This window comes from Labrus mixtus, chromosome 21, assembly GCF_963584025.1.
Source record: "Labrus mixtus chromosome 21, fLabMix1.1, whole genome shotgun sequence".
NCBI classification, from domain to species: domain Eukaryota; kingdom Metazoa; phylum Chordata; class Actinopteri; order Labriformes; family Labridae; genus Labrus; species Labrus mixtus.
In genome coordinates this window covers 11,882,347-11,903,795 of record NC_083632.1, presented here as the reverse complement: position 1 = coordinate 11,903,795, position 21,449 = coordinate 11,882,347, and the positions used below count along the sequence as shown (strand labels likewise).

The following is a 21,449-nucleotide window of genomic DNA, read 5'->3' as shown; positions in this document are numbered from 1 at the left end:
ACTGGATGGCTTTTGAGTTTTATTTCTCAGTAGTTCATCAGATACATTCAAGAACTTTCAGACTCTCACGTAACAGAAACAGAGGTACAGTCTCCAGCATGAGGTTTATTCATTTTACAATTATTTTTGTAATGCTCCATATGGCACTTGACATTATAGCTGCTATCACAGAAGTTGTCTCACATTACTGATCTTACCGAGTGCAGATCTCTGACTACGGCTTGCTTTAGGAACTTGGTCCCACATGCATGTACGACATGCTTTGATACTGCCGATGTACACTTACAAATACAGTTGCTCACTATACATTGAAGAATCCAACACACAGGCTTGTTTGATGTTCAGACTGATGGAGAAACAGCTTTGGGTCGCTGCACCTGTTCTTGTATGATACCGATTTGATTCAGCAGACTATCACAAACCTGATATAGTGTTAATATGGCAGTAAAGACTGGATCACTCCAACATCAGCAGATTTATCTGTCCTCCACACGTAGGGGTCCACTGGTCCAACTTAAACCAGACACGCTCATTTAAGCAGGCTAGCTCCTCACCCAGGACACGGGGACCCACTGAGGCTCCACCTGCACCCTGTCCAGTATCACCTGGAGCTCAGCTAAGGCACTGACCGGGTCCTCCTTCACTAGGACATAGTCGACTAAATGACCGTAGCACTCGTCCATCCGATCAGCTGATATTTTCATTTCTTGAAGATCATCCTCCTGGTCAACAGAGAGAAAAAAAAACTATTTTTAACTTTAAGCAATATTAAAAGAGAGGGAGTGATGTTTTTTATATAAGTACTGTGGTGGAATTTTCTGTACCTATGTATTTAGATTTAATTGTATAGGCATCATTTTGTTTTTTCACTGTTCTCTGATGTCAGTCAGACCTGAGTTCAGCTGTGACTAGAAAGCAAGGACAGTTTAACGTGTCAACGGTCTTCCCCTTTATCTGCAATGTTGTTTGGTAGACTTAGTGTCTGCTCCATATTGTCCTAGACATCAGACTAGTTGAGGTGGGTCAATATGACCCTGACGTCAATAACGTCTCTTTCATATAGAGCAAAGCATTGGGAGAGTCTAGCAGAATTGGCATAGCAGGGACACAGCATCAGAAGTGTTGTGCTACTCCAGCTCTCCTCCAGAGTACTCTTGTATGTATAAACTTTCTTCAACTTAAGCCATATGAGTCTCCTGAATCTTTCTTGTGTGAAGTCAAGTTCTTAGTAATTTCCTCAACAGGTACAAGGTCAGGTCTTGAGGGTAAAAGCTGAGTGCTGGGGTGCGGATGGCCTAGCAGTTAGGTCGTGCCCCTTGTACATAGACTTCAGTCCTCCAAGCAGGCGCCCCCGGTAAAAGTGCGACCCGTGGCTTCCCCCATGTCATCCGCCTCGCTCTCATCCTGATTTCCTACACTGTCCTATGAAATAACTGAAAAAGCCCCAAAATAAACCTTAAAAAAAACTGAGTGCTGATATTAAAAAAAAAACAGCACATCCTCGATTGTGATATTGCATTTATGTAACAGTTCAGAAGCGACACAGTTTAATGTAATAAATACTATTTTTATTTAACCATCTATTTGGCTGTTTTTGTTAGTAAATAAATGTCGATTGACAGCATGTGTCAAAAGTCAACATTGTCAAAGACTTAGCGTATGTCAATACCCATATTTTCTGTTTGACTGTGATGCAATACTCTCTTGTATATCATTTGAGCTACTGTAACAATGATGTGTCTTGAAAATCATTCATTATTATAAATATGTGTGATGAATCTGAAACATGAAGATTTGCAGGTTCAATCTGGTCTAAACAAACATTTACTCAAACCAGTAATTAACATCTTTAAACCTAAAATGCTCACTGAGAAGTGTATCAGCACTCATGGTATGTCTCTTCACCAAACAAATAGCCTGGTCAGAACGAGCTATTGCACAAATTACTGTGATTCCAAAAGCAGAAATTACACATTCACGTTTTCGTCTGAGCTGCGTTTATAGGTTACTCACCGTGATCCCTGAGCTGAGTGAGGAGGACGAGCCGAGCAGTTTTCTTTTACTATCAAGGATTCGAAGCCTTACAAAGATGACATACGGTTTGAACTCAGTTGTGCGTAGAGTCTTCAGTGCCTGAATGTGGGAAAGTGGAACATTTATGGTATTCCCCAAAAGACAAACAGGAGGTTAAGCCTGCTGTTTAAATTCTTAATTACTGTCATATTAGTGTCGCTAAACTGTGGAATCACATGGCTTCTGTTCTGGCAGAATATCTATGAACTACCAGAGTCTTATCTTTCAAACAGATATTGGTGCAACTTTTTATTTATTTATATTCTTAAATATAGTGCAGTTGAAAAATAAGACAGCATTACTGATACTGATCCTGATTATTGTGGCATATCTCCAATAAGTGAGCAGAGTAAATCCCTGTTCTTATATCATATAAGTCTTTGCACAGGTTTTAGATAAAGTACAGGTACGTGACATCATGTAATACAGAAATAGATAAAAAAAATTGTTTATTTGGCGGCCCTGAATGCAAGTTAAGTTACGAACCTCTGGTTGCACATCCACCAGGCAGACCTTTTGTTGATCCAAAATTTTCTGTATGGACTCCAAACGGGTGCCGTAGAGATTCTCTTTGTACTCTCCATATTCAATGAATCTGCAGAAGTTCAGCACCATCATGATTATTCCAACAAATGAAGGAAAGCCAATGAGGTAAAGCAAGAACTAAGACATTTTTCTTCTCAAATATAAAGTGAATCGTTTGTTGCTTTTCATACGTTTTAAACATGGTGTTGTTTTCAGTGTCCAGTACTCACTTGCCGTTCTGGATGTCGGCCTCAAAGGCAGCTTTGGAGATGAAGTGGTACTCCACTCCCTCTCTCTCGTGACTCTTTCTGGCTCGAGTGGTGTCTTTAGGTCACATTTTCAATTACAGAAAGCAAGAAAAGATTATCACTGAGTGTTTTGTTTATTTTTCTGGCCACACTTTATATAACAAGGTTAAAAAAAAACACATGCTTCCCTAATGCATGAGTCATGATGATTTCTTACTTGATCAGCCTCTCTTGATGCAGAACATTTTTTGCATACTTATTGAGAAGATATAATTTACACATAAACGCTCTCTTCTCTCCTGGAGACATCGAACAAAACTTGTTCCTCTTCTCTCTCTCTCTGTTTCTTTTGTTTGTGTTTGTCTTCTTTATTTGTTAAACTCCTGCCTCCATTACGTCTGATGTCTGACTTTGAAACTGTCTTTACTGTCTTCTGACAATGTTTGTCTTTAGTTTTTTGTTGTCAAGCACTTGTTTTCTTTTAACACTTTTGCACAATTTACATAAAAAAGAGACATTCAAGCTTTCATTTAAAACGATTTTCCCCATTTTACCTGTTCCTAGCTTAATTGATGGCATATAATTGTGTCTTCCATTTGATCTTGGGAGTTGAAAATTCTGAGTTGCCAGTCGTATACATCATCGGGAACGCCCCCTAAAGTTCAGAATTCTGACTCGGAGACTTTGGGGAACTTCAGTAGGCCGAGCTCAAATCCAACATGGCTGCTACACGCATCAACTAAGTAAGTAAAGTTTCAGGTGTACACTTTAGTTTTTATTAACAACATAGTCCTTTTTCTATCTGTCGAGCGCTAACTATCCCAATGTGTGTTGTTACCACCTGGTATAAGCTAATAAAATAATAGTACTACTGGAGGTGCCTCTTGCTTATCCGATGTTTTGCAAACTGGAACGCGGTCAACTTGAGTGTGATGTCATCCCCAGCTCTGACATACGACTTCCAGGGTAAATGGAACGCACCATTATTCAAAGCATAAAGTAACTCTGGGGTTGAGGCATTCTCTTTCTTTACACCACTCAAGTTTTTTAATGATTCTTTTTTTTAGCCATTTCTCCCTTTCTTTGGATAAGACAACCAAGAGTGACAGAAAATTATTTGAGAAGAGAGCGGGGGATGATGTGCCGCATAAATCAAGGGGTCATACTGTAGACACTGAGTTTGTGTTTTGTATCATCATTTCAAATTGATTCCCTTCAAATGCAAGAAGAAGCAAGTGGAAAATGGGCGTAAATAGTTTTGGTGTAGCTTTAAATCAAAATATCCAGTTGATGATATCTGTAATTGTAGATTAGCATCAGGTATTCAGGTCAAAGCCACAAAATCTTATCCACAGAAATAATAATAATTTTAAAAAAGACTCACGAGGCACAGCTAGACCATACCGTCGGGGATTTTCAGCAATCACCTTCTGTTTGAGCTCAGTGAGCCGAGCGCCAAGGGAACCTGTCATCAAAACATGAGAGAATAAAAACTGATGAAAAAGTTATGTGAGGAGAACAAATATTTACAAGCAGGAAGACTGTGGTCGGAAAAGATCTAATTGTTCTCAACCAGAATTGAAGCTTTAACATAAAGAAATATTAACAGTAGTTTTCATCAGCCTTATCAAATGTCCTTTTTTGTGTCACAAAGCTCGACTACTTTTCTAAATAACTAGGATACCTTCATTTCTTCATGTCACCAAACCCCGACGGGAACTTACCTATTAGAACTATAAGACGAGGCCTCTCTCCAGGCCGGGGCAGATAATGTGTTACTTCTTCATAAATCAGGAAATCGGTATGATTGGCATCTGGAGTGTGAGGCTCTCCTGGTGAACCCGGGTGATCCTTCCTCCCACGAAAACTTCTGCGCAGGCCAGCTGTGGTTGAAAACACAAAGATGTTTGAGATTTGTACATTAAAAACCTAGAAAGAAGTCTATTTCACAGAGGATTTCTTGTTCTCCCCGAGTAAAAATCAAGCCCACACAACACAGACACACTGAACAACACCAGTAGAAATCAGTAAGAGTACCTGAGTAAAAATCCCATGAGAAAGCTTGGCCACAGAAGACAGGGGCTGCCTTACTCTTGGGAGAGACTGCAGCTCGTATTAGACCACTTATTCAACCAGTTGGATCTTATCAACAGAATAGAAGCATGGCAGCCATGCATGTTGTGTCTACCGCCTCACCACACACAAAAAGAGCACCTTTAGCATGTAGCATAAAGCACGTTAAGAGAAATGAGGTGCCACAAGGAAGCGGGGAGAAGTTCTGTAGCTGTAGCTCATACAGCACAAAAAGCCTGCTTTACTCCAAACACAGAACGCGGAAAGCTTTTAGACGCAAAGCAAAGGCACAAAGAAACACCCGCGACACCTATCAATCCTTACAATTGATAAATGCTTAACTTCAATAGTTTTCATGTCATTTTCCATCACTCTGAGTCAACTGAAGGAAATCATCACTTGTGTTTCACAGTGCAGGGACTGTCTTTGATTCTGTTGACACTGCATGTTTTATAAGCATTTGTATTATTATTATTAACTAATTCAGTGATCATGGCTTTATTTTGTTAAAAGCAGGGATGGAAAGTAACAGCATTTACTCAAGTTACTGTCATTGAGTCGCATTTTTAGTGTACTTGTAGCCAAGTGCATTACTGATTATAAAAACGACTCAAAAATTACATTTAAAAAAAAAAGGAAACAGTCGGACAGAAAGCTTGGACCTCTTTTTTTCTCAGCACTATGTGAAACTGGCCAGTTGATTGGCTTACAAGTACCACATGATGGTCAGGAGTATACGATAGATAGATTATGGAGAAGAAGAACCTTTAAATCAGAGGATGAGGATGGATGAGTCAAATCAAAGCGTAGTCAAAAGATGGACACTTTAACAACATATTTCTGTTTAAAGACAAAGGATAAGAGCCAGATTAATGATTCCACATTACAGCTAGAATTTCCTGTTGCATTGCACTTCGTCAGAACTTTAAGTACATTTCAAACAAATTCCTTTTTACTTAGGTAGAAGTAAAATAACTGGTTTATGAATCTACTCAAGTGCATTTACTCAGTAACTGTACTTTTACTTGAGGACTATATTCCTGTACTAGTTTCACCCCTGGTTAAAAGCATACTGGGGGAAAAAAACAAGAAAGCTTAAACTACACGAAGCAACAAAATGTAGCTGAATGCTAGCATTGGTATGTTCATTGCAGTATTGTTAGCGTTGTGATGTTTACTCTGCCATTCTTACAATGTGCATCCTCTGAGTTTAGCATGTTAGCATGTTAACAAGTACAACATTCTAGGCGGATTACAGAACTAAAAAAGTTTAGGTGTTGCTGAATTCACAACTACTGATCCTGACTGGAACATGAAAGTTTGCCCCAAATGTAATGGTAATCTGTTTTATAATTGTTGAGACTTTCAAATCACAACTAAATTTTCAACTTTCTGTTGGGGGCAGAGAGGTAGGGAAGATCTTAAAGATGTGTCATACGGAAACCTTGAATGTCAGAATAATTTGGTTTGCAGTCTATTGAGAAGATTTAGAGATTTCTCTCCACAACAGAAACTTTAGTCATTTCATATGATGCTTAACAGAGTCAGTGGATCATCCTCTGAGAACCATGAATGCCTGTTCCAACTTGTATTAGTGTAGACATGATCAAATAGTAGAGAAAGTTCAGTTTGGGGAAAAGACGTCGACAAAACATTCGAAAAAAAATTGCCATCACAAAAAGTTATTAAGCTACTGTTTAAAATATGTGTAGGGTTTTTCTTATACGATTATGATGGAATAAGATGTGAAAATTAGGTTCAGGTCTAAACAGAAGCAGCATACATGAAGCAAATAAGAGCAGCCAGGAAGCCCAATGAACAAACTGGTGAGATTGCTTACTTAGGACACGTCTAGATCTGGTCAGGTGAACAGTAAAGTGTTTTTCTTTAGTCAAAACAAACTACATAAGCTGACACCAGTCCTGACCAGTCAATCACATCCAAAGCAGTACAACCACGATAACACCTTGAGAATATTTTCTTAAAGAACAGATGGATTAGCACACATATGAGCAAAAATGTGATTCACATAAATAATTGATCATGCCTCCTCACCTACTTCCTTTCCATTCAGAGCACCCTCACTGTCACAGTCCTCTGTAGGGTGACATGCAGGAAGAGAAAACAGGGTAAGAGGAGGAGAGGAGGATTTTGAGGCTACCTTGAAGTCAGAACACAGCAAGTTATGTGCAGTAACCACAAAACAAAAGGCTTCTAGTGTAAAAGATGTCCATAAAGGGAACAATGGGTAAAATGTGGAGGAAAGACAATGTACCTTTTTTTCAATTTCTTAATGACTATTAATTTCATTTAGAAATTCTGTCAATGATACGATGTAGTCAATGAAGGGATGATTTTCTAATACGAGAATTTATGCACATACCTCTCTCAGCACGATCATCTGAGGTTAGCAATGCAAAAAATAACACAAAGCATCACCATGGACAAAATGTTACAACTGCTGCATTATCATATTACTACAGTGTTGCTCCCAGTGATCATTCTTATAAGTTAAACTTTCCCAAATTCACAATAACAAACGTCAGTGCTGTCAAGTGGTATCTAAATTTAAACTAAATTTCATGGATTTTCTCCAAGTAATCTTTATCTGATCCTGTGTTCTCCATAAAACTAAAAGAACTCCTTAGTTTTAACATCTAATTCAAAAAGTTACACTTTCACATAAAAGTCGTTAAAAGTCTATAAAATGTCCAAAAGCTCAGTGATGTCTTCAACTGGTTTCTTTACCCAAGACTTCTCATTAACTAATTACAAAAGCAGCATATCAACACATTGGAGAAACTTGGTCCAGTTAATGTTAAAAAGAAAAGTTAATAAAACAACTAATTGGTTATCAAAATATTTGGAGATTACTTATCTTGGTTGTCATTGCTTTTATAATAATCAATGTAGATCTTGTTTCTATGGCTACAGTTTCCAGCCTATTGAGCGTTGCAGATTTTGGATTTAAAGCTCCTGTGAGGAACTTTGGGTTAGTGTTGATTTTGGCGCAAAGCAGTCCCTTTTATCACTTTGCTGTTTTGTTCTTTACATGTATAGGTAGTGTTTTGTCTCAAAAGACCTCAACCTGCTGTCTTTGAACATTTGCTGTAGAAAATGTAAATACAGTTTGTTTCTGTAGCATGCTGTTAATCACTTTATTTGACACCTACCCCACCACAGATGTTTCAGGTATAAAAAAATAACTTTATAGAAAAGTCAGGCCTTACGTTGTTGGTTCAATTTGTTTTTCTAACGAGTAAAGAGGCATTAATATTAATATTTTATAACCATCTTAAACTCTTCACAGGTGCTTTAATGTGAATAAAGTGGATACATAAAATAACTGGCTTGCCCTCCTCTCTTCGTTTCTCTGACCATTTTTGTTTTACTTTTAAATTTGATTAGAAAATAAAATGATGGATTATGTTTTATTTTCAGGGATTAACCTTTCTGTGATTCCCTGTTCTGTGTTCATAATCTCACTATCTGCATCTTCTTGGCTAGATTGGATTCAGCCAAAAACAGCAACAGATCTGAGCTTCTTGTACATTTGTGGGATTCTGTAGTTTTTGGGTCGGAGACTGCAGAGCAGAAATGGGCTTACATGTAGTGGCTTTTGGAGAAATAGGAGCGGGGAAAGAAGCCATTTTCATCCTGTATCTCAGCCGCCTGCAAAGAAAAAATGAACGGGCGAAAGATTATTTATCTAAATTAACATTTTGAGAAAGTTTTATAACCTTCAAACACGGTTAATATTTAGACAGCAGACTTGATGCTGACCTCTCCTGGAATTGTGTAGAGGGGACGAGAGCAGCACGCAGGTTGCAGTCGCCCACCCTCTTGGCCTGCCACCAGGTGGCATCCTCCTGGCTAACCACCTGAAGAATATCGCCCCTCTTAAAAGGAAGTCCCGCCTCCTGGCAGGGCGTGGCCTTGTCCTCATAGGGCGTGTAGTCGAACAAAGCTCGAAGATATACCTTTAGAGAGCAGGAATATTCAGTTAGCAATGATAACTTTAGTAAAAGCTTTTCTTGATGACAGTAACATGTAAATGTTGTGCACTGTCATGACAGCCAGGACCTCTTTATTCTAGATTAGCATAAAAACTGGAAACAGGGAAAACATCTTTTATGGCTTTTCAAGAAGTCAATGCTTCCTGTCAACATGACCACCTATTTATAAATAAAATAATTAATAGTTTATTAACTTAAATAATGTGACATCAATTAAGAATTAAGTGCCAGGATTCCCTTAAATGTTTGAGAAGGATAAGGGAAGGCTTCATCCAACTATTTCTGAAAAACCAAAAACTCACTCACACGCCCTACATGGTGTTACTGGCCAATTAAATAATGACAAAGGAGCCAGGATTTGCACTCTTGATACAACTTCTTCTGGTACTGACTGAATGAATCACTGTGATCTAGTCCAGAGAAGACTTTCTGTCCAGAGAAGCCCTTTGGAACAAATTTCACTTTTGATTTCAAGTTCATTCAGGCACTAAGCGACTCAGCCTCAACCTCACAACAGAGGTGGGTTGTTGTACTTTCAGACAGATTCACACTAGCTGTCTCCTCCTTAATGCCGAGTCAAGCAAGGTTGACAGCTGGCTGTAACCTGGTATTGAATAAATGGACATGAGAGTAACTAATCTAAAAGTTCACACACAGGTCAAAAATAATGACAACAGAAATGTTTTCATTTGAAAAAAGTATTACAAACATCAATCTCTCAGTTCAATTTTCCCACTTTCTGGTTAACATTTCAGAAGTGGTTGACTCTTTCTGAACCAAATTGATTGTATAGGAGGGTAAAATGTGCTCACCCTGCTCTCCTTCAGTCTATCTTCTTCTGCAACAGCTGGAATAATTTTCAGTGTGATTGAGCCCTGTGACTGGGACTGGTCAAACACATGAGATCAAAAGAGTCACTCTCTGTCCAACGTATCTATCAGGGACTAGCATGATGCTGTGTGGTGTATTACCAGAATCTGACTAATTTCTTCTGGCCTTTTGTGGGTTATCAGGTTTCCATTGACCTCTCGAAGCTCGTCCCCTACATGAACCAGACCTGCAAACACAACACACAAACAAAATGAGTCATCTGAAAGCAATTCTACAAATAATGGAAAATACAAACGTGAAAAATCCCAAACATGTGGAACCAAAAGGATTGTTTTAAAAGTTTGTGGCTCAGATTTGACAAAAAGGACAAAATGATCTGTTGGAGGGAAGTCAGTAACATCTCTATGGCAACAGCCAGGAGCATCCCTCATTTGTAATCTCAAAATATGCAATCTCGTGGCACTAATCTCAAGGATTTGATCTCCCAGTTCATGAGGTTACACAACGTAATCCCCCTTACTTCTCTGTCAGTATAACAGCAAAGACAAGAAAGTCTGGTTTGGTGGGAAGGTCAGAGGACAGATAACTTCATCTGTGTCTCTTTCCAGACAATTCTCTTCAACAAATGATGACTTTTACATTCTGTGATAACATGTTTGTCTCACCACTGCGGTCAGCTGCTCCTCCCCTCATGATTCTGGCCACGATTACAGCTCCTGTCACCTCATCTCGGCGTATAGTCGCTCCCTGAAGTAAAAGAAGCAACAATAGATCAGATTTTGAGATCTAATCTGCCGCTGAACTGATAGGAGATTCTGATGCTCATTAAAGCTACTCTTCATGTGAAGGTTTGTGGGTTTTGCTGAATTAAAAAATTGGCTGAGTTGCAAAACTTAAGCAGAAAGGTTTCAAGACAGATGCAGACTACTTACTACTATACTTAAATTTCTGTGTCTGCGACATAGCAACCCGTCTGCATTTCGACACGGGGGTGGGGTTCTTCCAAGTTTTCAATTTGGACTGCAGTATCCATTTTAATCGCTAGGTGTCAGAGTTACATATTGCTTCTTTAAAAGCTAACTGGGCTCTTTCCAAAGTTGACAAAAAAAAGCCTCAAAAAGATTGAAAAACTGAAGTGTATACACTAGTTGTGTGCTTCAAACAAGCTCATTTGGTCCCATTCCAGGGAAGTATGCTAAATTAAGCCAAACTGACTTGAATCTAAACTAAGCTAACTATTGTAGAGATAAATGCAGTTCTTATTTTCCAACCCTATAAGACGAAGAATAAACTAGAATAGTCTTCTAGTTTTAACAGCCTGTCAGTAGAACTACAACAGTCAATGTTTTGTCGAGACTTTTCTACTTGAGGCCTACTATTGTGAAAAAACTGATTAATCTTATCATGTTTATTTGTATCTATATTCCTTTATCTCTATATATCTATAATCTGGCACTAGAATTTCCTTCAGGACTATGAAGGCTGTAAGAAATGGAACATGTTATCAGGCAGATGAGGAAGTCCAAATGTGAAAAGAGGCATATCTGTTGAGGGAGAGAGAGTTCTTATTTTGTTATATTCTCAGGTGTGTGAGGGGAAGACCCACCAGAGGCTCCTTGTTCTTCACAAGGCGCACAATCTTGACTGACTCTTCCTCCACATCGTCATCCAGATCCTCCGGGAGTGGCGGCAGCACAGGGTCAAAGTTCTTTTGGGCCACCGTGTCGTGGGCGGACAGCACTGCCTTAAAAAAAGATACACAGACAAATGAACAGACATGTACAGAGGCAGAAGAACAACAGCAACAAAGAAAACATTACAGGGAAAAAGGCACCAAAGAAAAGCAAATGAATAGCTTTAAAAACATGATAAATCTGGTGATGGGCTACATCAGGTAGATTATAAACAGAAAAGTAGCCTTTCTCTCCTTTGCTGCTTTTGAAATGAATGAGTGTTCCAAGTTCATAGCCTCCATCTCTTCCTGCTCCCAAGAAAGCCAATAAATTAAACGCTATCACTTGATAAGAGTAATTAGGCAGCCTCGTCTGTGTCAAGGTGCAGGGGGAAGTGTTACAGACAGCTCTGACGCTGGTGTTATGTAATAAATGATCAAATTAAGAGGAAATTCAGAGCAGCTATGGGGGAAGCACTGACACACAGCAAAATTAATGAGATCAAACTTCAGGAGGAAAGAGAGGCTGATGAAAGGAAGAAGACACCGTCATGACTAAAGACAACAGAGTATATGTGTATATGTGAGTGTTTGTGTTTGCACGTATGTGTGTGTGTGTGTGTGTGTGTGTGTATGTGTGTACCTTGAGGTGTGGAGTGCTCAGCAGGAGAAGCAGCTCTCTCTCGTCGTCCTCCAGGGGCCCATTCTGAAGCTCTTCTGCCAGCTGATGATTTGAATAAGTTAACCATCTAAAATGTTTACCACATCTCACCATAAAATGAAAAACATTCACAGACCAGCTTCTGCTTGATACTATTATATGCTATCTCATTACAATGAAATATAATATTAAGTTTTGTAATATGATGGAAAGGATGCACCTACATCCTCTGCCAGACAGGAGGCGCTGTGTAGAACAGGGGTCGGGCTATATTTCTCATACTGCCTCAGTTTGTCATGGATCTGAATGGTACATCAAACACAAAGACACATATTCACAAACACACTCACTTAAAAAACTAAAAATTCTGCATATCCTTTTCTGGACAGAATGTGTTTTTCCAAGATTCATCAAATTAAGTTCAGGAAAAAAAAAGTATGGGAGTTCTAACATTGGATATTTAAAAAAAAAACTTTTTCTAAATTTATGTATTATTGTATACAACATTTCTCCCAACTTCCAAATTAAATAATATCAGTCTCTCTTTCATTTGCAGAAATTGACAAGTGATTAAGATAACAAAAAGATATAGGCTGTGTCAGAAACGCATACTACATACTACATACTCAAAATATATAGCAACATGACAGCAACATACTTAAATACAGGTTATTTACTTATTACATACTTAAATACGCTACATACTTCTGGTCCGAGCTCGTCCGTAAAATTAATTCAACAAGAATATGCAAACCCTCATAACTAATACAACTACGTAGTCATTTTAATATTATTTAGCAACATGTTAAATATTTTTCAGCACAGAACTTTTATTTTAAACAGCTAGAAGGCTGGCTGTTGAGCTCCGTGATTGGACAGTCTGAGAGCCGCAGTGCATTTTGGGCCCAATACAGTATAGATCCCAGTATATCTGGCATACACAAAATTGCATACTATGATTTTGGAACACACTGAATACTGAATATAACGTCACATTGAGTATGAATAGTATGAAAGTATGGGGTTTCAGACACAGCCAGAGTGTTTTTCAGACCTCGGATAATGCAAAGAGAACTAGTTCTGAATCCTTTACCAATTAAATTCTAATGTTTAATCTGAGGAAGAGTTCAGAAATCAGTTTTTGGTAGAAAATGATTATGTATTACAACTCTCATGTGTCTAGCCATGCTCTCCACCAGTTTTTCACATCCCTGGGTAGCCATCCATCTTCCTCTTAAACACTTAAGCAGAACGAGCTGTTGTCTGTGTTCAAACAGAATAGAATGGTTTCCATGCATGCACAGATGCTGATTCAAGAACATTTTGAGGGGTTTCTAAATTTGTTTCTGAGCTGTAAGTGCATTTTTATCAGAAGGTTTAATTTCAATAATACTGGTTTAACATTTTAGATGATGCAAAGCTGTGTTGTTGTTTTTGGCAGTTTGTCACTTTTCTCTCAGGCTCTAGTATTGACTTCTGCTCAGACATATCTGCAGTACCTTCATGAGATAACCCAGGCTTTTCTCACTGAACACATCTTTGAGGAATACCAGGTCCTCCTTATGGTTCGCGTCAGGGTGGAGCTGAGAGGTGAGCAGGGCCAGAGTCTCATGCAGCCCTATGAATCATCAAAAAAAAAAAAAAACAGGAGTTATGTGATCATTACTCAGTCAAACAATAATTCTCCATCATGAACAAAAACAAATAAATAAATATATGAAGCCACTGTGGCTCATGAAAATAGGGTTTAAATGAACCATAACTGTAACTGAGACATTTATATGTATGCTGTATACTTTTGACTTGTCTCCTTTAAACAAATAATATTTTTTTAAACACTGTTAGACATAATTTTGTAACGATATCCAAAATAAGGCTTAAACAATGTTTCAAAGATTCTCTCTTAAATATAATGTGATACCTTTTTTTCAGATTTTAGGCACTAATTAAACATGCCAGGAGCTCCAGCTTGTTACTACTGTCCTTGTATTGTATATTCATAAGCACATACTGTATAATATAACTCCAGGGAGCAAGTGAACAAGTAGCTGGACGACATGTTTGGCCGTACCTGTGCTTGCTGACACGATGGGCATGGCTTCAATCATTCACAGAGGCAGGAGGGTGCAGAGACGGGGGAGAACAGGGAGGGAGGGGAAACAAAGCTGCTGAATTTCCTCCACTGGAGTCCGTGGACGAGGTGAAATACCAGAAACAGCTGGGAATGAAAATAGAAACAGTCTTAGAACAACAGTTTTAAGAATCAAAATGAACTCACATTTCTTAGATATCAAGGGATTTAGATTTAACTGACAAACCTGGCAGGAAAAAAGACTGAGGGCGTTTGTTGCAAAGTTTGCCTTTAAAAGCAACAATCTGACCTCTTTTTCAGAAAAGATGATGACATTTGATAACAGAAAAGCCACATTTCTTTGCTTTTCTGTCATCATATGTGAAACTTCTTTTATCAGCAACACTAATTGACAATTGTCTCACATTGATTCGATGTCATGTATTGTCTCTTCAAGGTCACTTTTGGCCCTGGCTTGTGAATATCCGACAGCTGCCAAAGAAATTCCTGGATTGAAAAAAAAAAAAGACTGACGACAGGATGGCATCATGCCAAAGTGGCAATTAGAAAAAGCAGCCACATTACAAGCAGACCCAAATGCTCATGAAGCCCAGGTCTGAGACATGATTCAAATGTAATGCATTCAAATGTGGCTTGACTCTTGAGTGGTGATGAAAAAAGGATTTTTAAGCTGCTTTAAAAAGGGCTGTTACACATAATTGGAGTTCTGTCTGTTTCACATTGCTGCTGCTTTACATCAGCAGCACATGTAGAGTTTAACATCATATCTTAATGCAGGCCAAGCAAACATAAAGCATGTCTTAAAGTTCAGATTTATCAACTATTTTTTTCTGTCCCACAGTTGTTTCATTCCTTCTGTTGGCCGTCACTTAATCCCCCTCCATTGAGAAAACTAGTCAACAACTAAGCTGACGGTTCTGGGGAGGAAAATTATCTCCCTCCTTCTCTGTATTTCCCTGCTTTCATTCAGCCCTCCGCCCTGCACACTTGGCCCAAGTTCCTGACCTTCTTTCTCTCCGGCATTTCCCCCTCCACTGGACTATCTCTGTCTCTAATTGCAAGAGGCAGTGAAGAGCTTAGAGCTGACATCTCTCAGTTTTTTTCCCACTCACTCACTGAGTCTGTCGTGTAAATACTTAAGGTTCCCCTTGGCCATATGGTGGTATTATCCAGCCTCCTTCATTTAAGACTGCTCGCGGCTCCGTGCATCGCCGAGGATTTCAATGAATACAATGAAGCAGATTAGAAAAGACTGGTAGATTAGAAGAGAAACTAAAGCAGCAAAAAATGAAGCAGAGACTGTACCCAAGCATTTTGTTTCCCTTTTAAACATGGACCGGTATGAAAAGCATGCTTTAGTAAGAAGAACAACTCTGCAGCACATGAAATGAACACTGACTGAGAAAACATATCATATTAACTAACATGCAATATCATGTTAGGCCTGCTTACTGGTGCAAGGATTTGAAGCCTCTGCATCTCATTTCATTAAAAAGTGAATCCCTTTGGGGGGGGGGGGGGGGGGGGGGGTTAGCCACATGAAGGTTTGTTGTAGGGATGGCATTAACTGTAAAAAAAAAATATATTGTATGGATTGACATAACATTTGGTTCAGACACACATCACCCTCAGATTAAATCGGGATAATCCTAAAGGTCCCCTGACACTTTGGTTTAACCAAATACATCGGGCATTAGGGTTGGGGTAAAAAATCGATACAGTATAGTGTCGCGATATTTTGTGTGGCGATATTATATCGTCAAGTATCGATATTTTTAATATGATATTTTAGATATGCTTAAATATTGCAAAATGTTGAAAATCGCAATAGAATCGTATCGTGTCTCGAGTATTGCGATAATATCGTATCTTGGGGACTCTGGTGATTCCCAACCCTACTGGGTATTGTTAGATCTAGAATGACCCCCTATATAATTGTAAACCTCTGCAGACGAGTTCATATTTATCTTTATATCAATCCATGTTGCTCCCACGCAATGACCATTGACAGGGAGTATGTAAGAGTATTGAAACTGGCAAAGCAAATTATAATAGAGCAATGAAGGGGTGTTCAATAGTCAATCATGGAGACCATGGTTTGAAATCTTTCAGACATTAAAGTTAAACAGATGTATTTAAATCCCCTTCAGGTCGGACATGAGGTCACAGAGACGTTTGACCAGCAAAACATAATCAGTTTATCTTTGTGTTGAGGTGGATTTTTGCACAGTATTGAAAGGTTGAGAGAGTTGCAGAGGTACAGAGGCATAAAAACGACTAAACCTAACAGCGCCCATAAAGAGAAACTTTAAGCAAAGATTTTCTCTCATACTTGATTGAATCTGCTTAGCGTCCGCATGTTGGGAAAGGTCGAGATCATGTAACCATGTTGGTGTTAGCATGTAGCTCACAACACGGCAGGGCTGCTAGCATGGCTGGACACTTTCATTGTCACGAATGTTCAGACAATCCCTGCATCCAGGGCTTGGAAAACTTGTGATTGTATTTATTTGTGTATATTGTTACCAATAAATTTACTGAAAAGTCGAATTTCATCGTAAGAGATTGCTTTCAAGAAACAACAGCAGCAAATGTATCCGCCCGTTTCCTTAGCTTTACTTTGATATCAGCTTTAACAGTTTTAGAGTCTGTCTTGTGTAACTGATTCATATTTTTTTTAATTTAAAATAAACAATTTGGCCGTTCTTTTTGTCAACGCCCCCTCCTCCTCTGAGTGCCATAAAGGTCCTGGGAGTTGGTCAAGGTAGACTTAACATGCGGAGTGTCTGCTAATCTCTTGATCTTATTTACTACTACACCTGCTGAAGGCTCTCTAGCATTGACATGTATCTCGTGATTCTGTATGTATGGTTGTAAAACTCTGCAGGCTCTTCCTTTAGTGCTATGTGTGCTGGATCATGACCACGTTGTATATTCACGACGTGCCTCTTCTTCAGGTCTCAGGTGCTGTGAATCACCGAGCATGCAGTTTATGACTGACAGTAATATCCTCACTTATCGGCCCTTTTATACATTGACTTTTTGTCATTGTTTTGATACCTATTGATCCCTCCCAACACAGAACCAACAACCGAGACTTGTAATTGTAATAAGAACCTTTGTGTGATAAAGAAACACATAAGATTGTAGGGAAACACTCGGAGCTGACATTTTTACTAAAACTCGACACATTTTTCTCTGCTCTCTTTGTCGTTTATTTTAACAAAACAATCAAGAGTCAACTGAGCGCAGGACTTATCATACTGACATTGTGTTCGTAGAGCTTAACCTTATGTCACTGTCCTCTATGCTCACACAAACACACTCCATCACGCACTAACGCCACCTGTTAGCCAGACTCATTTGCTGTTGGACGTGTCCCGAGAGGAAGACAGAGAGGGGCGAGGTCGCCGACACACTGCTTATGCCATCTGCCCGTCCCTCTGTGTGAATGTGTGTGAGCGTGTGTGTGTGTTTGCTTGTGTGTAGTCCATCCGCCCCCCAACATGGCTGATCTGACATATTTCAGTCCAATATCTGTTCGGCGAAAAAAATAAACTTCCCCGCTGTACATTTTGCGAGGGTATTAAGATAATCTATTACAACTCCATGAAGGCTTTATTTGTTGTGTTGCTCATTTGAAAAATGAGATGCTTTCTGCTCTCTACTCTCTACCACGACAGAAAGCTGAGGTAATACAGGCCTGCATCCAGATTACTTTCATTAATGCTGTAATTTAGTCTACAAGATGTCAAAAAAGTTGCATAAGAAATACCAAACATACTTTGTAGAAGCCTTGGATTTCACTGTCCAACACTCAAAGATATGAAGTAAAAAATGATATATGATGAAGAAAAACAGCAAATCCTCTTCACTGAGTAGCTGAAACAAGAAACTTAGATCTTATTGTCTTGTCCCTATAGTGTGTATGATTCAGATCAAAGACAGGACGTAACATTTTTTTTTCCCAAAACTGCCCTTGAATAGTTTTCCCATTTCAACCGAAGCATTAAAAAGTTCATCTTAATTCAAATGCAGCTACTTTGAGATTTAGTCCAGATTTTAATTTTCCCAAAAATGCTGGAAATATTTAAAAAACGTAGTGCAGATGAGGTCAGCAGCCAGACGGCTTTTAAGAGGCTTATAAGACGAACATCACTTCTGAACACCTTCAACACGCCCACTCGGAGACACAGCAGCTGGAGTGAGAGAATCACTTGGGAGATTGAATTCACCTCTGTCTCTACACCATTTTTTGTTTTTTTTGTCACAATTTCAGAATATCATCAGCCGAACACGTTCAAAACATAAGATCTTTTTTTACCTTAGGCTTAAAATTAAAACTGGACTTTAAACATGTCCTCTGAATAGTCAATTACATGAAAAACACTACAGTTTTAGCAAAAATGTGGCAGAATTATCACACAAATCTGTTTTTAGAGGCTGAACTTCCTTTTTAACTTGTTATTGGGTTTTAAGCCATTGTTGCCAAAAAAAAACGTGTTTGTATAATAAATCATCTTCTGTGCATAAACAGTGACCTTCCCTCTAGCTGCCCTGCTTCTTCTGAAAGCCAATGAAGACGCCATAAAATAGAAACCCTCAGCCCTGCCCTGCAGCAAAGCTGTCAACCTACTCTATCACAAAAGCTTTCCTCTTCTTATTTATCAGAGGTAGAATTATATTATATATATATTATTTCATCAGCCTATGAGTGTATGGAGATGTATGACCTCATGCTTTATTGTCCTACAGGAGTTGGCAGAAAATTACATACAATACAATTCATTTACATTCATGTTTAACTCAAACCTTCAATTAAAGAAAACCTCAAGATATTAAACATATTTCATTAGAGCTACACAAAAAATAATGATAAAAATAATAAATCTCAGTCAGCAAATGTGTACATGAACATTAACTAAGAGTGTCCCTGAAGGTATCATTTCATAGTCAAAAAGAAAAAGAAATGAACATAGGTAAACACAGTTCAGTCATTGCAAGTGGAAAGAAAAGCATCCTCACCTTGTTGGGGCTCCCCTCAGCCTCCGAGTGCGTGCTTCTCTCCGTTGTCTGTCCCTCGCTGAACCCCACCGACACCGCTGTCTCAACACGACTCTTCCTCCCCCTTTGTGTTTCCTCTCCCTCCTTTCTCCTCCTCTTTGTATTGTCTTCAGCCCTTAGCTGACGGTGCACACTTTGGGCTGTTAATTTACCTTCTCCGTCCAGTTGGTCGCTTCAAGAGACGCCCCTTCCCCCTCCGTCTGTCAGTCAGTCAATCAGGCAGGTTGCTCTCGCGCTCACTAGCTCGCTCTCTCAGTGCCGCCTTCAAATGCTCCTCGTAATCTTCAATATCGAAGTATCAACATGAAAAAAAAAATGATATTATGCTAGACCTATGTTTTACTGTCGGTGAAAGATTTGAATTGAATGGAAACCAAAGAGTGGAAAATGTGTGTAAGGTAAGAATGGACCAGAACCAGGCAAATCAAAAACTGTTAGCCTACACTCATTTTTTGTTTTTCTTGGACACCTGATAAAAGTTTGTCCTAGAATAGACTATAATGTGAATTTGAGAGGACCCTCCTGACCAAATAAACCTTGTTTCCTCACTTTTTTTAATTTTAGTACTTTTTTCAGTCAGTTGTTATTATTATTATTATTATTATTAATAATAATTATTACTATTAATATTTCAATTGGTTGATACCCAAAAACAGGTGTTACTTTTTCCTCAGTGGTCCCTAGAAATGTCCTTAGATGGCATAAGCTCTGAATAATATGTCCATGGTCTTTATAAATTGTGCAAAATACAATTTTCACTTAAACAGATAAATTAAAACTGGAATTAAAAATCCAAACTGAAAACTTACTTAGACTCAAAAGCACAACATATATATTTATAACATACAGCAGCATATACTGTAGCTGCGAGGAAGTAAGAAATTAAAAAAAAGCTTATGTAAAAATGCTCTTAGGCAAAACTGTGTAACTGGGAAAATACATGAAGTACAGCCTCCGCTCTGGAAACACCAACCTCCTCCATCCCCCCAGGACTAAACTCCACACCATGGGTGACCGGGCCTTCTGCTCCTCTGCTCCCAGTCTGTGGAACGCTCTCCCCGAGCAGCTGAGGGCTCCACAGTCTGCTGACGCTTTTAAAAGGGCCCTAAAAACCCACCTTTTTAACAAAGCCTTCTGCTTGTGCCTTTAGTTTCATTAGTTGCTTACTTGATTAAATTTGTTTTTATTTCTATTTTATTTTTCTTCCTGTAGCACTTTGAGATTTTTTTGCAAAAATGTAAAGTGTGTTACAAATGAAATGTATCATTATTATTATTATTACTCCACAGCTTTAAAAAAAAAATCAGGCATTAGCCTTTTGCCATGCAAAGATTAAAGAGCAATCCAAATGTTGCACCACTTAAAATATTTTTGTTAAGTGTGCAGGCAAGCCCATATGTGCCCTGCAGCTACACGTAAACTGTGTACTAGTTCCCCTTCTTCAACTCAAAACTCTGACAGACAAGTACATCAGTTTTGAGATTCTCATGATTTTCTCTGGGATAAAATGTGTAGCCTACCTCATTGCAAATGACTTTGTATCTCATAGTTTAGATTTTATGGACAGTCATAATCCAAAGTTTTATCAGAATATCCTTTTAGTATTTCATATTTGTTTGTACCTGGCAAAAGTACATTTCCATACAAACGGTAATCTGCTTAAAAGAGTAATGACCTCGCCTCTATGGGTATGCTATAGGATCACTCGTCTTCATTTTTTCAAATACTATTTTAAGATATTTATCTAAAACATGCAATAAATGACGATTATGATTTAATTTTCAAGCTTAAGTATAAGCCTCACTTTTCCAAATATTAATCACATCACGTGATTGAAAAAAAAACAATAGCCTACCTTGTTGGCCAATCATTAGTATGTATGTACTCCCATTGTTCGATATATCATTGAAGATCCCGACAGCTCCTGAAGGCAGCATAATGTGCACACATGCTACAAACCGCACGCCTCCTCGGGCCCGCCCCTCTCAAAACTAAGCATTTCTATTTATCCCCTCCCTCCATGTCTATGTCTCCCAGCGAGCGGGTTCAGGACATGTTTTGGCTGATGCTCAGAGATGCCTTGTGGGGGACTGAAGCTTTGAAAACATGGACTATGAATCATCCCTGACCTTAACACAGAACGCTATTACTCCCTTTGCATTCCTCCCTGTTGTGTTTCCACTTATCTTCACTC

The 21,449-nt window shown here is 38.8% G+C and overlaps 1 protein-coding gene across 2 annotated transcripts; it reads right to left on the bottom strand.

Moving 5' to 3' along the window:
• LOC132955202 (MAGUK p55 subfamily member 3-like) lies at positions 1–19,504 on the bottom strand. Of its 2 annotated transcripts, XM_061027957.1 has the most exons (20): positions 19,217–19,504; positions 14,171–14,317; positions 13,599–13,717; positions 12,324–12,401; positions 12,082–12,162; positions 11,373–11,510; positions 10,432–10,513; positions 9,907–9,992; positions 9,748–9,822; positions 8,703–8,899; positions 8,527–8,591; positions 7,303–7,320; positions 6,975–7,016; positions 4,884–4,949; positions 4,571–4,729; positions 4,231–4,311; positions 2,829–2,922; positions 2,560–2,668; positions 2,014–2,133; positions 1–722 (listed from the first exon to the last, which is right to left on the bottom strand). In XM_061027957.1, the coding sequence occupies exons 2-20, from the start codon at positions 14,205–14,207 to the stop codon at positions 543–545; spliced, it is 1,827 nt and encodes a 608-aa protein (XP_060883940.1). In that variant the 5' UTR covers positions 14,208–14,317; positions 19,217–19,504; the 3' UTR covers positions 1–542. The 2 variants fall into 2 exon arrangements, with proteins under 2 accessions (XP_060883940.1, XP_060883941.1); XM_061027958.1 differs by lacking the exon at positions 4,884–4,949 and having other exon boundaries at positions 19,217–19,502.
• Positions 19,505–21,449: the final 1,945 nt, after the last annotated feature.

Coding starts and splice junctions, on each gene's coding strand:
- LOC132955202 (XM_061027957.1), bottom strand. CDS start 14,207: ATGATTGAAGCCATGCCCATCGTGTCAGCAAGCACAG. Junction 9,823..9,906: donor AAGAAATTAGTCAGATTCTG/GTAATACACCAC, acceptor GTGTTTGACCAG/TCCCAGTCACAGGGCTCAAT. Junction 2,134..2,559: donor TGGTGGATGTGCAACCAGAG/GTTCGTAACTTA, acceptor TCCCACATTCAG/GCACTGAAGACTCTACGCAC.